General features: G+C 38.4%; 1 protein-coding gene across 5 annotated transcripts; it reads left to right on the top strand.

Moving 5' to 3' along the window:
* The first annotated feature begins 1,104 nt into the window (after positions 1-1,104).
* Positions 1,105-18,322, top strand: LOC103471009 (long-chain-fatty-acid--CoA ligase 1-like). 5 transcript variants are annotated; one of them, XM_008419767.2, is made up of 22 exons: positions 1,105-1,211; positions 3,622-3,664; positions 8,522-8,816; positions 9,415-9,529; positions 9,755-9,819; positions 10,168-10,269; positions 10,397-10,496; positions 11,293-11,468; positions 11,708-11,740; positions 11,820-11,871; positions 11,949-12,022; positions 13,119-13,196; positions 13,291-13,425; positions 14,152-14,286; positions 15,060-15,155; positions 15,234-15,306; positions 15,376-15,467; positions 15,557-15,673; positions 15,964-16,107; positions 16,200-16,304; positions 17,071-17,142; positions 17,262-18,322. In XM_008419767.2, exons 3-22 carry the CDS (start codon positions 8,622-8,624, stop codon positions 17,400-17,402), a joined length of 2,100 nt encoding a protein of 699 aa, XP_008417989.1. In that variant the 5' UTR covers positions 1,105-1,211; positions 3,622-3,664; positions 8,522-8,621; the 3' UTR covers positions 17,403-18,322. The 5 variants fall into 5 exon arrangements, with proteins under 5 accessions (XP_008417989.1, XP_008417987.1, XP_017162436.1 ...); XM_008419765.2 differs by having other exon boundaries at positions 3,523-3,664; XM_017306947.1 differs by lacking the exons at positions 1,105-1,211; positions 3,622-3,664 and adding an exon at positions 2,294-3,621.
* The last annotated feature ends 303 nt before the right edge of the window (positions 18,323-18,625 follow it).

Here is an 18,625-nt window from a genome sequence, read left to right as displayed (position 1 = left end):
AGGGTATTAGGGGAAAAAACATGATTTAGAAAGAACAGACAGCTTTTTTTCTGGGAGAAATAGTTCAACATTAAGGTCACATACAAGAAGGAACTACCAGAATATCTCAGATTCCAGTGGAGTTTTAGAGATTTACAGAATTTAGGCACATGCTAATTCACACCTCAACCATTGTATAACCTACAGTTTAAACCACTATTGTGTAATATTAGGTTACAACACCTTTGATGTCCAGCAGCTAAGAAATCCTACCAAATCTCACTGCATCTTCAGCCAAAAACAGTGATATTTATAAGCTCCAAATTTCACATTAAAGGTTCTACAATCGGTTCACATTGCACAAGATCTGACAGTGTGCAGGCGTTTGCACACAGACCAGGACACTCCTGGTTAAATATTAGCTTTAACAAGCTTCTGGGCAACACGCTATCCCAGGGACAGCCTAGGACTTTATAGTACTCTTACTGTAACTGGGCAGTAAATTCCCATTGGAGATGGATTGTAGCAGTAAATAGCTGCATACGGTTTGGCAGTAAGATGGATGGGGTTTTAGTGCGTTACATTCCCCAGAAATAAAATAGTCTTGCTGCAGCTGTTCAACATAAAACAAACCCCCACTGGAAAATTTATTTCACAAAGCATGCAAATAAAACAAGGGAAAAAATAGAAGTACTTGAAAGAAATGATGTTCCTATGTGCCTCGTGTGATGTCATTAGTGGCACTGCACATACAAGTGGAAGCTGGTTTTAGGTCTTACCTCCAGTAAATATGAATATGCTGGAAAACAGGAAAAAAACAGTTAACCATGACATGTTAATCTATATTTAACAAGTCATAACTGAGGATGACTTTGAGTGTTGGTAACTTTAAAGTAAGAAAGCCGTCGGTGGAAGTTATCTCCGTCTATAACGCCACAGCGACTGCGGTTTTCAAAATAAACTTGAACGAATTATATCGTTGAGGCTACAAAGCCGAATTCTAAACAAAAATGAAATTATGTGAGGCAAAAATGCTGTTTAATTTATTCTTTTATGTTTTGAGCTGAAAATTGTGCATTGTAAATCGTTCGTTCTTCAGTTTTAGCTTCAGGTCAATGTGTCCTGTATTTTGAAGGGCAAACCCGGAAAACGCTTTCACGAACGAAGCAGCTCCAACTTCAGGTGCGCGTTTTGGAGAGCCTGAAGCGGCGGAGAACTTCATTGAATAACTGGTAAGAAATGTCTGACTTATGTTGCTGAATTATCACTGGTGGTACTGCTAACCTTCATACTACGTAGCTCAAACAAAGCGTACTAGAAGTTTTATCCATCTGAAGGAGAACTCAGAAATGAAGTTGGCAAAAATATTTAATTATATTTCAGGTTTAACAGTATTAAGTTTCAAAGGTGTTTCAAGCACGTCTCGGCTTTAAAGCAGCTGTTTTTATTAAGTATTGTTTACATGTATTTACGTGTCTTTCTGTTTTTATTGTTCCGCGTGAAGTCTGGTCTGTAATTTGTGTTTTATTTAAGCCACGAGTGCATAAAGAGGAGCAAAAAGAGTTTTTCTTAACATAGTTTTCAGTCATTAACTGTAGTTAAACGCATTTATGCAGTGTTTTTTTTTTTTTTTTTTATTTTTTTATACATTTAAGTCGCGCGTGCTTCTGTACGCGTGAGAGTTTGGTTGGGTCCTCGTGCAGGTGAATTGACAGCTGTATGGAACCACTACTGTGCGCCCTCCGGTGAAAGTTGGCATGTCTCTAACATCAGGAAATGTAAGGCAGGACGCTATTGATAAGAATGGGTGGAGCAGGCATAACAAAGAATTCACAAGAGGAGGGGTAGCAAACTGAAAGCACATTTTAACATGCTGGACTAGTAAAATAAGCTCACTGTTGCAAAAAAGCTCAGAAATATTTCTGCTTTTTTAACGTTTTCCCTTCCTGTCAGAACGGCCAATTCCTGAGAAGTCGCGGGAGGTGATGAGGTTTTGACCCTTGTTTTAGTTTTTGATAGAGCCTTTAATGTGGCTTTTTACCAGAAACTTAAATATGTCTTAATTTGTTAATTCTTCCTTTACACTATCTGATCAAATACGTAAAATGAAATAAAACCAAAATCAGTTTTTTTGGTGCCATTCAAAAACTGCTGGGAAAAAAAGTGGGAACAAGTAAAAAGCATGAAAATAAATGTGGAAAAAAATCTAAGTAGTAAATAAAATTTAAAAAAGTAATGATTGTTATAACTAACTATAAATGATTTGAAATATTTCAACCAAACAAACCAACTTGCAGTTTGTATTACAATTAGTTTAGTTAGTTTACTAAAATATGATCTGTTCCAGTGGCACAAAGTGGAATATGGAAAGTGTGCATCAGTCACATTAGCAGAAAGTACTATCAAGCTGGAATACACCAAAAATAATATTGTACAAAAACTGTTGTGTTGTTTTTGTGATCATTTAGAGATGATTTTGAAATGTAACATCTTTTCATCATCTCACAACAGCTTCCCTATCTCTGCTTCAAAGGAGCTTCCCCAAAGCATGACGCTGCCACCACCATGTTCAACTGTGGGCACTTTGTGTTCAGGGTGAAGTGAAGTTTTTACCAGACATCATTTTTGTAAAGAACCATAAGTATTATGAGGATATTTAAGGTGTTTCTGCTTGTGCTTATGAAAATAAAGGAATAGAATATCTAGCAACCCAGCGGGGGCCTGGGGGTCCGCTCCACTTCACCTTTCACCTACTTGATAATCCAGCCTTGCACAAGGCAGTGAAATGATTTCTTCAATTTTTATCTCTTACTCTCATTCCCATCAGCTGACTGTTTAATGAAAATCCATAAAACATTAGCAATGATTGTTTGTACATAATGTTCCAGACCTGAACTGGAGTCTTCTTTATTTAATTATTCTACATTTACATTTGACCTAAACAAAAATCAGCTCTGTTTCTGTAAATCAGTATTCATTTTTAATATTTAAATAATCAGATTTATCACCGGTTGAGATGATTTGCAGTTTTTTTTTTTCTGATCGAAGGGACAGCTTCAAATTTCACAAATTAGACGAATGAATGGAGTTTGTTATGCAACAAGTTTTAATGTCCTCCGCAGCCGTTTCACTTTGATCAGCTTTTATCTCGGCCCATGCAATCATCTCAGCTGACCACGCATTGGGGTCAGAGGTCACTGAGGCAGAGGTGAGACCACTGAGCTGCTCCTTCTTCCCACTTTTCGACACACTCAAAGTGGGAAACCTTCGTTCACTCCAGTGGTGTTTTAATTGAACGGAACTGTAAGCGCTGAACAAATGTTTTATGAGCTTCTATAAAAGTAATAAAGTAGTGGAAGTTGCTTCTCTCTTGTCTCTTTCCCTATCTTGCTCATTGACTGTCTCAAAGGCCAAATGTAAACAATCAGGCTGACTGTCTTGGAGCCGTGGGCCTATCAGAGGGCGTCCTGATGCCTGTGTGATGTATGATTGGAGGGCTAGCTCTGGCTAACCGTGTATTAACAGGTCTCTGTGGATTTTTAGTGTCACTTCCTCCTCGTGGCAGCAGCAGCAGCAGTGTTGCCAGGGTCGCTGTCCGTGGATGATCAGCAGAGATTAAACATCTGCTACTTTCTGTTCCAGGTTAGTGGCAAAAACTGGATAGAACGATAGAGTTATACTTTTGGTAAGTAGATAAAGATTCCTGTTTGGTCTTCTTTTCCTTATGTACTTGTTTTTCCATTTTATATATCACTTTCCAGTTTTAGTAATCTGGGAAATCGGTTTAGTTCTTTTATTTTTAAAGTCTACCGACCAGTCTCTCTATATTTTAATGCTTAAAACAAAGTTGAGTTTCTCCTGTTATATTATCCATATTTCTTTATAGAGTGAGTGGCCCACTCTGGGTTTGTTTGGCCGTTTCTAAACCTCCGTCATGTTCAGTAACAACATGCCTCAGAACTTTGTGTGTTCTTGCTGAAGGAGAAACAATGAAACCAAATACACAGTTCCTCCTTGGTCGATTACAGAGTAAAGAGCATAAAGGGGATTGTTGTCCTCAAGCCAAGGCACTGTTCTTAAATTCTGCACATTCAGGTTTTCTTTTTGTCATTCATCTTTAAAATGAGCTCTCCATTGTTTCCTCAACAACAATACGACTCGGTTTTTACCACCATCTTCACTAAACAGCTCCTTTGACTCCAAAAGCCACATGGACTCAGTTGTTTTCCAAAAATGCTTATTAAATTAATGAGTTATTAAACTTTACAGGTGTTCCTATCAGAATGTTGTAGCATATTTACAATCTGTAGTCTTTCGATGCGTTTAAATTCCTTTGATGGCGATGCGACAAAGGTTCCTCCAAATGTGTCCCTTCTTTTTCTGTATTTAAAGGACGGGAAAAGACCCTCTGTCCCAAGATTCACAGAAAACTGAACAGGAGATTGTTGTTCTTGTGCAAGAGAGGAGCACACCTTTAAATAGAAGTATATCCAAATGTTAGCTTTAACAGCTTAAACTAGGTTGTGTTATGTTTTTGTCATTTTGCAACAAAAAACACATTTTTAATATAATGTCCTTAAAAAAAAAGCTAATTTAGAAAATACAGCATGATTTCAGGCTCCATTTTTAGCAGCTTGTAAGTTTAGCACCGCCATGGTTGCTAGGCGACGACACATGGTAATGATGGGACCGCCCAATTTGACCACCACTAATTTGTGGTCTTCAACATTTCCACTGAACTCTGAACTGCACAGCATTCTGGGGGATGTCCATCCATCCATCCATCCATTTTCTGTACACCCTTGTCCCTTAGTGGGGTCGGGGGGGTTGCTGGTACCTATCTCCAGCTAACGTTCCGGGCGAGAGGCGGGGACACCCTGGACAGGTCGCCAGTCTGTCGCAGTCTGGGGGATGTAGGCAGAGGAAATGCTATAGCCTCTCAACCTCTCACCACTAGTTAAGCAAGGTGAACAGCATCAACTAACCCACTAACTCTAGCAACAATCTGTTGAGCAACTTGCGCAGCAGCAGCAGCTTCAAGTTTTGCCACTGAGCCTTATAACTTCCAAAAAATAAAAAAAACTGTGTGGAGAGAGAATAAAAAATGAAAACAATGGCTTGAGAGGAACATGTGGAGAAAACAGGAAAGGTCACCTCACCAGTTCTCAGTATTTTACATATTTAAAACTAATAAATACTTATCAATATTGACTGATGAAATGGTTCAGCCATGTTGCCCAGCATGAATACAAGATTTATGTACCAAATATTTTTATAGCCTTTCAATCAGCAATTATAATTCATCAGAAGATGGAACTTTCCCCCATGTGTGCGAGAGCAGCAGCTGTAAAAAAAGATTTTGTTAAATTCTACATGACTGTATTCCTAGAATGACTGACACCTGCCTGTTTCTAAAGCTTTCTGTCTGCTAAGATACTTCAGTTTGTTTTATTCAGACAACTTAAGCATAGAGTGATTTTTTTTTTACTATATAATGACTTTAACAGGCTTAGATAATTGCATCTGATGTCTTTTGTATTCATTTCTTGGCCCAATGCCATGAACTTGAGCCCAGTTTAAGCAAGCGTAATTTTTTCCCTCACTTTCTCACCTGTGGTGAAGAAATTAGGCTCCACCCTGTTCTGTTTTTAAATGTGTCGTTAATCTGAAAGTCTGTTCCCTACGCATCACGATGGATGAGTTAATTCCAGCTCCACCAGCTCAGCCTGACATTCTGTTCTTGATGTGATATAAGATGACAGTGGAGCTCTTTGATTTAAATTTTACTGATTACTAACTCATCTGTGCTGAATACTACCTGATCTTCCAGACTGAAAAAAAATTCATGTTGATACATAAAGCCTTCTTCCAAGTATTTAGAGGGTAAATAAAAGGCAGGAGCTGCTAGTTAGATGCACTTTGTCAGCTGATCACATATGACTGCCCGTGTAAAAGCAAGACATCTCAGTCATTCACTCTGAGGTGGTTGGAAGACTCACATCTGCAAATCAACACCTCAAAAACAAAGCGCACGGCTGTTTATGTCAGAAGAGTAATCCCAACTCCAGAGTCCACCATAATTAATGGGTTAACCATTGAACAGGTGCAATCTTATAAATACCTTGGGACAATCATTGATGCAAAGCTAACGTTCCAACAGTGTGAATGTGGGTGCAGGAAGAGACAGCAGCGCCTTTACAGCAGTGTCCTTTTCACAGGAAATAAACAGGGATGACACAGAAGAGTCAGTTTTAAGGTTCCGGATGTAAAGACCAAATGTTGCTCAAACAGTTTTATCCTGCCATGCCGAGGTGGCGCAGGGGTTAAATACAACCCACTTGACACAGCTGTTGCAGGTTCAAATCCCAGCCTGCTGATCCTTGCCGCATGTCTTCCCTCTCACTTATTACCTACTTTCCTGTTTGAGCACGTTCAAAAAAAGGCCACTGGAGTCAAAGAAACCCTTTTAAAAAAACAAACAGTTTTATCCTGACTTCTTTCTAGATAACAAAGTCAGGAAAAAGTTTTAATTAAGAAGAAAAAAAAAATCGCAGGATAGGAAAGTACAGGGTTTCCTCGGCTTATACGCCTGGCGGGCCACCAGGCTTTTCTTGTGTCCACACCAGGCTAATTATTGTTTATTTATTTTTGTTTGTTTTAATGTTTGCCCCTTTTTTAAGACTTTATAATTGGTGTGCAGGTATTAATCTTCCAATAACACATAATAATCAAGTGATATTTTAAAATGTCTTGTCAACTTTAAATATGTTTTAACTAAAAGAAAAATGGCGGTCATCCAGAGGCCTACCACCGGGTTTGGAAAGTTTTCTGGAGGAAACCCTGGAAGTGGTTCAGTTATGCTAGCTTGACTTTGACAACTTAACGTGTAGTTTATGTGCTGCATAATTCAGTGTTTTGGTTCAGTTAAAAAGCCAAAAATATAAGGCGACCTAAATACCAACTCTCTGACTGTACCTCAGTAAATGAGGTGTTTAATTGAGCTAATAAGCCACAGCTGTGTTCAGATGATCACTTATTAACCACAAAATTAAAGTGAATCCTGAACACATGATACTGTAATGGACTGAATGTTCTGTTCTTTATGTGAGAAATGTTTGAGTGTTTTTTTGGTGTTACATTAGTGGCATTATTATCAGTTGCTATGGCAACAAGTCTGCGCATAGAGTAGCCGACACAGAGAGCGAGAAAAATAAAAAAGAACATTAGTGGTTTTAACTTGTTCTTCAACGGTTTTCCCTTTGCTGTGGCGCACTGAACTAAGTGAATAATACCTACATCTCCAGGTTTCATTTATTTATCCATCCAACCATCCATCCATCCATTTTTTTTTTTTTTTTATTATATCTTTATTAATTCTCGAGAAAGTATCATTTACATAACATTGGGCATCAACAAACTAATTTCCACATTTGAAATAAGACTCACATGTAGCCCATTGCCATATAACAGTCAAATCAAAAATATAACTACTTCTCTGAGAACGTTTTAAAGTGATCATAAGGAAACGAAGGAAAAATAATTAAAAAGAAAAAGGAAATACAATAACAAAAATATATATAACATAAAATAACTATAAGGTATGGCTATCATAGGAGAGTGGATTGTCTAGCAGCTTTAAGATGTTTGGTCTTTGAAGATGAAATCAGATCTTTTAGGTTTTACATAATCTACCCAAATCCTCCAACACTGATCAAATTGTTCAGTCCTGTGATTGAGAGAGGCTGTTATTTTTCCCATTTCATATATGTTAAATGTTATGTTAATCCAGTCATCTAATGTCGGCTTGTCATGTGACAACCATTTTCTTGTAATGTTTTTCTTACTTGCCRTTAGTAAAATAGTCATCAGATATTTGTTTCTTTTTGWGGCGTCTTGAGGAATAATGCCTAAATACATAAGCTTGAACTCAAAAGGAATGTTTTGTTTAAAAATATCTTKTAAGGCACTATTTATCTCTTTCCAATAATCTTTTATAATTGGGCAGTCCCAGAAGACATGATAGTGGTTTGCATTTTGATTTCTACATTTTCTCCAACATGTGGGAAGATTTCCGTCATAGTGGCATTTCTGAGCAGGTGTAATAAAGAATCTTACCAAGTTTTTCCATCCATATTCTTGCCAGTGTAGTGATTTATTGTATGTCCATTGATAGTTCCATCCATTTTTTAACACCCTTGTCTCTAGTGGGGTCGGGAGTGGTGCTGGTGCCTATCTCCAGCAAACGTTTTGAAAGAGAGGCGGGGTACACCCTGCACAGGTCACCAGTCCATTATAGAGGTTTCATTTAGCTAAATTGAGCTGAATTGTTATGGGTTGCAAAAGAATTGTCTTTTTGCTCTCCAGCGTTTTGCACATGAGTAAAATTCCGGATGTAATACAGACACGTTGCAATAATGTGCAACGTGTCTGTATTGTCTTTAGTATAGTTTTTGTGTACTTTTTAAATACTTTATCTTTGTGTGATCCTACATGCCTCGATGCTGCTGTCATACCTGAATATTTCTGTTCTGTTCTATTCTAGGTCACCTCCTGACCAGCATTTGTCCAGCACCTGTGACGTCTAACCTGTGATCTTTCCTGAGTCCCCAAGCCCACATCTGTATTTCCAGTGCCACAGCAGCATGCTGAGCCAGGAGTTCCTAGAGAAGATGAAGGCCTTGGAACTGGAAGACGTGAGCCAGTACATCAGGAACATCTCCACCCCCATGTTGGTCAGCATGGGAGCAGTGGCCGCTGCCACCACCTACTACCTGGCTATGCGACCCAAAGCCCTCCCACCACTCTGGGACCTGCACACGCAGTCAGTCGAGGTTCCGGTGAGTTCAAGTCCAAGGGTAAAAATGAACACATTTGTATGGAAAAGTGAAGGTTGGACAGACTCAAGAACAAGCCAAGAAAACTTTCTTTTTTCAAATGACATAGATAAGTTGTTATCTACTACAAAATAAAGTTTAATACTAAATGTAATTCAGTTCAGCTGTTTACATGGCATCAACTCATAACAAATGTCACCTCGAGGTTTCTTTACAAGACGCCTTAACAAACTGGAATGTGTCAAACGTTCTCATCCATTCCTGGACAAATGTTTCCACTACTGGAAAAATAATTGATTTAAGAAATTATTTTTCCTAAAGACGTGAGCAATTCGAGAAAATTCATCTCTCTATTGCCGGAAAAATATACTTACAGTTTCCTGAAGACAGATGATGAAACTGGGACAAAGGCTGAATAGTCTGGTCTTGTACAGTCCAAGGACTCCAAAGTGCTTCAAACTATCATTCACACACCGATGGAGCTACATTGTAGCCACACGATCCCTCACAAAAACAAGCTAAATTACATTCTAGACAAAATCCTTCCTCAGTACCTGAAATCTCTTTTATTAGCTTTCATAACATGCGTTGTGTTTTTCAGGGCAGTGATTTTGTGCATCACTCAGCGCTTCAGAAAGAAGACGGTTACATGACTCACATCTATGAAGATGCCAGAACTATGTACGAGTCCTTCATCAGAGGAGCAAGAGTCTCCAGTGAGTGAAGAGCTTAAAGCTTTAACCTGGGATATGCTCTCTGATCCACAGAAGAGTTTTCATTTAGGTTTAAGTTCAGCAGATCTTCAGTCTCTTGATTATTTCATTTTTAAAGTTTTGAAGTAGAAATTAATGCTTTGCAGGTATAAAGCCCTCCTCAAGCTGTATCTTGTTGTTTTTTTCTTCCTCACACTTTGACCCTTCACCTCTCCTGTCTCCTCCCAGATAACGGTCCCTGTTTGGGCTACAGGAAACCAAAACAGCCTTATGAGTGGATGTCTTACAAAGAGGTGCTTGTTACACTGCAAAAACAACATCTTTTTTGTCCACTTTCTAGAGCAAATATATTATTATATTGGAAATAATTCAAAATTAACTCAGAAGTAACTGTTCAGTAAGATATAGGAATCAATAATTCCTTAATAGTGATGACAAAGTACAAGTTATAAGTGAAATAATCTGCCAGTGGAACTATGTTTTTTAATCAATGTTAAGGAATTTAAAACAAACTCCTATTTCTTACCAGAAAGTTACTTTTATGTTAGTTTCTGCTAACTTAGTGTATCAGTTTATCTGTGCTGCCTTAAGACGCCTTGTGTGTGCGTGCGCGTGTGTGTGTTTGTGTGTGTTTTTGGTAGGTTATGAAGCGAGCAGAAAATCTGGGTTCTGCGTTTCTTCACAAAGGACATTCAAAAACCACCAACCCCTACATTGGTATTTTCTCTCAGAACAGACCAGAGGTACAAACCTTTCTCTTTACCCTTCAATTTGTTTCTTTTGTTGCTTTTTTTTTTTTTAGCAGAATTCCAATCTAACATTAAATATGTTCTGTTCTGTTTTGACGCCGTAATGTCTGCGTGTGTTTAGTGGACCATCAGTGAGCTGGCCTGCTACACCTACTCCCTGGTGTCCGTCCCTCTTTATGACACACTGGGAACAGAGGCCATTTCTTACATCATAGACAAAGGTGAAACCCTGCAATATTTTGCTAAATTATTCACATCCTGTCAGTTTTTTTTTTATGTAAATGAGTTACAAACATAAACCTCATTGTATGTCATATGGAAACCAATACAAGTGAAATACAACTGTAAAGCATGCATAATATATATCTATATATCTATATATATATATATCTATATATATATATATATATATATATATATNATATATATATATAGGATGTGATATGATTAATCAGATTAATCATTATTAATCAATTATTGAAGTCAAATAATTAGTAACCGATTAATTGTTAACTGAAACCAGTAGATGATTAATAAGTTAATACTTAAAAAACAACATATTCAGAGCCATAATTAAGCCAAAAATGTACAAAATATGTATAAATTGTATAAAAAAAGCTTAAGAGGTTAAATGAAAAATTTGCAGAATGGGCCAATTTTTTAGACATTTAATCTATTAATTATCAGAATAATCAGTTAGTTGCAGTCCTTATAAATATAAATATAAAAATTTATATTTTGTGCTGATGTGCATAAATAAAATTTAAAATAATAATTAAAAAAAATTCTGATTTTACTTCATCCAACCTTTGAAAGCCATGTTCACATTTACCTTCCCAATCACAGTTACTTACTACTTTATATTTGTAAATCCCATTGAAATACATAAAGGTTTGTCCTTGTGATGCTGGGAAATGTGTAAAAGGTTCAAAGGTTACGTATTCTGCTGTAAGTTAGTGTTTTTTAGCCTGTCCTTGACTTAAACCTCCTCCGTACGTCGGGGTTGTGTTTGTGCAGCTTCCATCTCTACCATAGTGTGTGACGTGATGGACAAGGCCAGCCTGGTGCTGCACTGCCTTGCGGACATGAAACACTCAGTGAAGACCATCGTTCTGATGGAGACTCCCAGCACCAGCCTGGTGGAGAGGGCCCAGCAGGCCGGAGTCCACATCCTGAGTCTGCAGGAGATGGAGGTCTGGAGACACTTCTTTATCTCCACGCTTTCATCATGTCTGATTAGTGGATGTTAAGGCTGTTCTTTAATCATGTAGTGGATTTTACTTGTTGGGAAACTTTTATTTCTCTCTTTGCTGAGTTGTTTCCAGTCTTTATGTCATCATTTTCATTTTTCCTAAACCATTTTCAGTTCAAAGGAATCAAATGTCCTTTTCTCCCCTCTTTTACCATCTTGCTTTACCTTGCTGTTCCTCAGGCTCTCGGTCAGGCCAACTACAAGGAACCGATTGTAAGTAACACCAACTCTGTACAGAACTTTCCAACGCTAACAAACGTGACCTTAAACTTGTCTGTTTGACCCCCGTCAGCCTCCTCAGACTAATGACATGGCGGTCATCTGCTTCACCAGTGGAACAACAGGTAACACACTCCGTCTGAACTGCACACTAAACACCTTCATTCATGACCTAAACCTCCATGCTGCTGTTCATTTTCAGGAAGCCCGAAAGGCGCAATGCTAACACATGGCAACATTGTGTCCAACTACTCTTCCTTCATCAAACTGACAGAGGTGGGAACTTTTATCTGGACTCACAATCCAGATAAAAACACTTGTTTTTCACTTCTTTAAATTCAACTTTCAGCTTCTAAGATTTTGCTCTGATTTTTATCTAGGAGATGTGGGGAAGCAAAAAATTATGGACTGTAAAAACACAAAATCTTACCAAGTATTTTCACGCTAGTTTTTTCTGCAAATATCTTTGTACACTTAAAATAAGACTAAACTAGCTTACATGTAACTTTTCAGTACAAAATAGGAGTTTTGTATCAATAATTCCTTAAAATTTATTTTTAAAAGTTGTATTTATAAGTGAAATAATCTTGCATTGGAACAATATATTTTAACTTAAGAGTTATATTATTTTAACTTATAAAATGGAAGAAATATCTTCTTCCACTGGCAGATTAATTCACTTATTGATGAAAAAGTTCTAATTAAGGAATTATTGACTTAAATCAAGCTCCTCTATCTTGCTGAAAGGTTACTTGAAAGTTTTTTCTTATTTGAAGAGTACACAGATATTTGCTCTAGTAACTAGAGTGAAAGTATTTGGTAGGATTTTGTATTTTTGCACTTTGAGTGGGAAAGAAACAGCTTAACAAATCAAATTCAAATTGATGTAGCGTCAAACAGGTGAACCAAAAGACCACAGGTATGTTCCAAAACAAATAAATACAGATATGGCAGAAAGGAGCCATTGCTATGAGAAACAGCAGCTCCTATATCAGATTTATGTTTTGTTTTTTGGCAGCTGACTCACAGAGGAACCACACCCAAAACAAACATGTAGCGCTGCATGTAATGTTTCTTTTATTGTGTCCTTTCTGTTCCATCTGTCACTCAGAAAGCGACAAATGGTTTGAGAAGAAAACAGCTTCCACTTTCAAATTTTATTTAATGTTAGCATGTTGGATTGTTTAGCCTTTCTGCAACGCTGCTGAGTCAGCTCATTTAATATGCAGAGTGGAAGGTTTTTATGATCCACTTCCTCTTCGTTACAGTCATACATTTAGACAACATTAGGAGACTTAATGCTGTCTTTTCTACCTGTGAGATAAAATCACTCACCTGGTGTTTCTACCTTCCTTGCTGTCGTCCCCTGTAGCTGTGCTGTCCGCTGAATTCCAGCGACGTCCATATTTCCTACCTACCCTTGGCTCATATGTTTGAAAGATTAGTCCAGGTACGTCTGAGGTTGCCACCTTTTAGTAACTCCATCATCTCCACTGCAGGAACAGGCTGCAAAAACTGTTTTCTGTGCCATCTTTGTCCGACAGGCGGTCATGCTGGTGCATGGAGCCAGAATCGGCTTTTTCCAGGGAGACGTCCGCCGGTTATCGGATGATCTGATCGCGCTGAGGCCTACGGTGTTACCAGTCGTACCCAGACTTCTCAACAGAATGTATGATAAGGTGAGTGAGCCACCGTAGCATCTTCTGGTAGCTCTATGATAGGTCTGCAACTAACAATTATTTTAGTAATCAAATATTCCATCAGTTGTTCTGACGATTAATCGTATAAAAAACTGAAGCATTCCGCAGATTTTTCACTTTAGCCATTTTTACTCTATTAGAAATACAGTAAAAGTGCAAATAAGCAAAAAATTCCTGTTATAAGCAACAGGAATTTTATTGCCTAAAATGCAACAACAGCATTCATTTAGTATACGTTTGATCATCTGGAGCAAAAGGAAACATCTGCAGCTAAAAAAATACAATTTACTAAGCTATTGTTTGTTTTTTGTGTTAATAACTGGATAGCTAAAGGTGCTTAATATGAATTTTTTTTAATACAGAATCTGAAGTGAAGTTAAAACTCCTACTTGAGTTCTGGGTAGTAGATAAGTAATTCAAAGAAGGTTCTTTCATCTTAAACGTAAAAAGTATAGATTTTTGCATAGCTTAGGTTCAATTAGTAGCCACTTTTAGAGTCTGAACGCTCCAGTTATTGATTAACCGATTTCAACAATCGATTAATCACGATTAATCGTGTCAGTTCTAGGGGTTTTAGATCTACCATGTGATCGAAAGGGGGTTGGGAATGATGAGGTCCACCTTGTTTTCACTGAGTGTTTATGTGTGTGTGTGCGTGCGTGCGTGTGTGTGTGCATGTGTGCTTGCGTGCGTGTGTGCATTCAGATCTTTGGGCAGGCCAACACGTCTTTGAAGCGCTGGCTGCTGGATTTGGCCTACAGGAGGAAACAGGCAGAGGTCGAGAAAGGCATCGTGAGGACAGACAGCATCTGGGATCGACTCATCTTCAGGAAGGTCCAGGTACGCAGAAACAACCATCACTCCTATTTTTCTGCTGCAGAATTCTCTTCTGGACACAGGAAGTCCTACTGGTCACATTGTTCCTCAAATCAAAAGAAACAAAAAAATTTCTCAACACGTTTCTAATTTTCATTGCGTAAGTGGCAGTAGTAGTTGCTGGTCATTTTTCTCCTTGTCGCGTTTCGGTTCTGGTTGTTGTACCTGACTTTAACAAAACATGGATTAGTTGGATTCACCGAGTGGCAATGATGTAAAATAATTCTCTGCAATCTGCTACCTAGTCTTCTTGGGGAAAGATTACTTGCATTTAATTATTGCTGTTTTTGATTGTTTGTTTTATAGATGTATGGTTTGCAACTAATACATTCCACAAGGAGATCACTTCAACATAATTATGTTTGGTAATGAGCCCTCCATTAATGATATTTTATGAAAATCATTTGGCCCAAATGTGGATCAGAAGTAAAATGAATTGTAACATATTACAATTTAACATTTCAAAAACTGATACAATTAAATTATACGACATTTGAACATTTTTATGAATTTTTATCTCCATGCTTCATAAAAATACACCACTACAAAGTAGATTAAAGCCATCAAGACTGTGATGTAAGGCATTGTTTCTGCTGAAACACTGAGAGATATAAAGATTATTGTAATAATAATTCTCAATCAGACTTTGCTGATCAGGTACAAGAGCTTGTTGCTTTTTTTGGCTGATTATTGATTATTTTAGATTTCTCAGTAGTATCCCACGCTGCCCCCTACAGGCCAGCCTCGGAGGCCGCGTGCGTCTCATGGTCACGGGAGCGGCCCCCATCTCTCCTACAGTCCTCTCCTTCCTCAGAGTTGCTGTTGGCTGTCAGGTAACGGCTCAGTTGAAGGTTTGCTCTCTGCTGCTTCATAAATCAGATCCACATTAATCCACTCTGGTTGCTCTGCAGTTCTTCGAAGGCTACGGGCAGACGGAGTGCACCGCCGGATGTGCGATGACCCTTCCTGGCGACTGTAGTGCAGGTAATGTTTTGCCGCACGAAGCCGTCTGATCGGCCAGTGAGACGTGAACTGAGAGCGACCTCTGCTCAGCAGGTCATGTCGGACCGCCTCTGCCCTGCAACGCCATCAAACTGGTGGATGTCGCTGAGATGAACTACCTGGCTGTAAACGGGGAAGGAGAGGTGGGACACCAACACCAGCCAATGGAATCACATGGTTTTGTTTAGCCCTCTCTCCCTTCTACATGTAGGTGTGTGATTTTGTTTTTTAGGTGTGTGTGAAGGGTCCAAACGTCTTCCAGGGCTACCTGAAAGACCCAGAGAAGACCGCAGAGACAATAGATGCAGACGGATGGCTGCACACAGGAGACATTGGGAAGTGGCTTCCTGTACGTTCATCCAGCTTCATTTATTCTAACAGTTTTTCAATGTGGATTAAAGCGATATGGCTTAAATATAAAATCTCAAGAACCTGACATCACTCTGAATTATGAGAACCCAAGGAGTGCATCAGTTGTGGGGGAAAAAAAATCCAGATTTTTCAAAAATTAAATCTTTACTGATTAATCACCTGCCCCTAATGTGAATCTGACTTTGTTCCTGCTGCTTCTCACTGCGTCCTTATCAGAAGTCTTGGTGTTGCAGGGAATAATAACACGGTGCACTCTTCTGTTCACAGAACGGCACTCTGAAGATTGTCGACAGGAAGAAGCACATTTTCAAGCTGGCCCAGGGCGAGTACATCGCTCCTGAGAAGATCGAGAACATCTACACGAGGAGTGATGCAGTGGTGCAGGTGTTTGTGCATGGAGACAGTCTGCAGGTCAGCTATCTTGAAGCCAAACTGTTTTGGTTCCTCTCACACTCGTCTCAGGCTGCCTACCGTGTTGAGACGGGTGTAACTGTTGTCTCCAGGCTTGTCTGGTAGCAGTGGTGGTCCCTGACCCCGACTTCCTGTGTAGCTGGGCCAAGAGGACGCTGAGGCTGCAGGGAAGCTACCAGGAGCTGTGTGGGAAAATGGTAATCCCAGCAAACTGTGCACACCTTTTCTACGATCACTTTTTAACACAAAGCCAATTGACAGAGCTTTACTTACATATATGCACATATTTTTTTATCCCTCATCTAACTGTTACTTTACTAATCGATTAATCAGATGAAAAAATTACACATTCTGCAGAACTTTCATTTAATATTTTTATATAACATTAGAATTCCATTTAAATAAGAAAATAAGCATTTTCTTGTCTAAAATGCATTAACGTAGCATTTCTTTACCTGAACGCTTGATCATTTGTTGGCATGCACAACTAAAATAATACTTCTAACATCAACTGAGCTCAATATCAATACAGTATAGGGCTGATCTCTTGATTCATTTTTCAATTAACCAGTTAATAATTGGATAGTGAAAGGTGTTTAGGACTCTTTTTCTTTTTAAAAAAAATAATTTGAACCAGGTGAAGCTAAAACTGCCACTTGAGGAGTTTTGGGTAGAACTGACAAACAAGTCTATATGTATACATGTTCTATACAGTTTTGACTTAATTACTGCTCTGTGTAGTTATTTCAGCAAATGGCCTTGTTTTTGAGTCTGTATACTCAATTTGACGATTAATCGATTTCTAAATAGTTGACAATAATTTTAATAATCGATTAATCACAAAAAATCCAATCAATCGTTTCAACCCTCTTCTTTTTTTTTTTTTTACTATAAAATGTTTTAATCAGCTTGAAATCAATTTCTTGAGGACATCATGTTTTCAATTTAATTATTTTTTAATAGGAGGTCAAGGCAGCCATCTTGGAGGACATGCTGCGGCTTGGCAAAGAGGGAGGCCTCAAGTCCTTTGAGCAGGTGCAACACTGGCTTCTAGATGAGATTCACAAGATTGTGGATCCTGTAGAAATGTAACAAAGCTGAGATGAGTTGCTGATGAAGCATTATTCTCCTCTAACACAACCGGTGTCCTGCAGGTTAAGGCCATCCACATCCATACAGAGATGTTCTCCATCGAGAACGGCCTGCTCACCCCAACAATGAAGGCTAAGAGGAACGAAATGCGCCAGTACTTCAGGTCCCAGATAGATGAGCTGTACGCTGGGATCAGCATGTAGGAGGGCTCACTGGCTCCGTTTATGTTGTGAAGAGGGAAAGAGGCGGCCAACTGGGGGGAGCAAGTCTAAACATGAAGCTCCAAGGTGCCGAGCTTCAACACAAGAAACGATCAGAGCAGGCCGACATGCAGCTTTTAGGGTTTGTGAAGCATTTCCAAGATGGAATCTGTGGAACACTAAACCTCACAGTCCAGAGGAGTTTTTACACATGAAGTGTTTTCTATGACCAAACCTCACTACAGTACAAATGTATGATTTAAAAAAAAATTTATTTAAGATGATTCCAATCAGCTCTTATGTGAACATTTTAAAGGGAAATAGTCTCTCCTGCTCCATCAGGAATCATGATGTGAACAGCTATATGTACAAACTGATTACAAGCCATATATTTAAGCTAATGGTCCTTTGCTATTGGACTCTTTTATTTTGCTGGGGTTCCTGACATCAGAAGACTATTGGTCACGGGGTGGAGCCTCTGTTTGGATCACAGGAGTGATGCTCTTACAATAATCCATTAAAACTCCCAACAGAGTCCAAAAAGCCACACGTCGAGCTACACTGCGAGGTGCTAGTGGAAAAGGACCACAACAGTCTTAGCCATTTTTATATCAACATCGTCATCTTTGTACATTAAATGTGCATTTTAAACTGTTTTCACTGTTAATGTAAGAATAAATTTGGTACCTCATGTACTAGTTTAGACACTAAGGACAACGCAGTCTGATCTAGCTGTGTTTGGGTACCTATGGGAACAACATGGGAAATTTTTGTCAATGTATTAATTTATTTATAATAATGATGAGAAAAGGTTACTGACTAAAGTACCTTTCCTAAATGAATGTTTTTTTAATGAAAATTTAATCAATAGATTGTCATTTTGTAAAAGATTTCATTAAAGAAATTTTAAAAGTCTGTGTAAACTATTTACCGTGTGGCATTTGTACATTTAGTCATTCATATTTGCTGCTTTTATTTGTTGCTTTGATAAAATTAAGAAAAACTGATGTGGGTTCCCTTCAAATCTGATTAGTTGCTGTAAGATCTTAAAGAGTATTACATGTTTATTAAATGCAGTCTCAGACCTGAAAAGGCTTAAATCACACTGATGTTGCATATTTGTTCATAAATAGCTTCTTCAATTGACTGTTTTCTTTTTTGTAATTCTAGTTCTGGCTGATAAATTCAGGGCAGCATTGGCTTTATTAGAAGAAATGTGACTGGAA

Source organism: Poecilia reticulata, linkage group LG10 (genome assembly GCF_000633615.1).
Source record: "Poecilia reticulata strain Guanapo linkage group LG10, Guppy_female_1.0+MT, whole genome shotgun sequence".
Lineage (NCBI taxonomy): Eukaryota > Metazoa > Chordata > Actinopteri > Cyprinodontiformes > Poeciliidae > Poecilia > Poecilia reticulata.
Note: the sequence above shows the minus strand (reverse complement) of the source record. Positions and strands in the feature narration are given on the sequence as shown.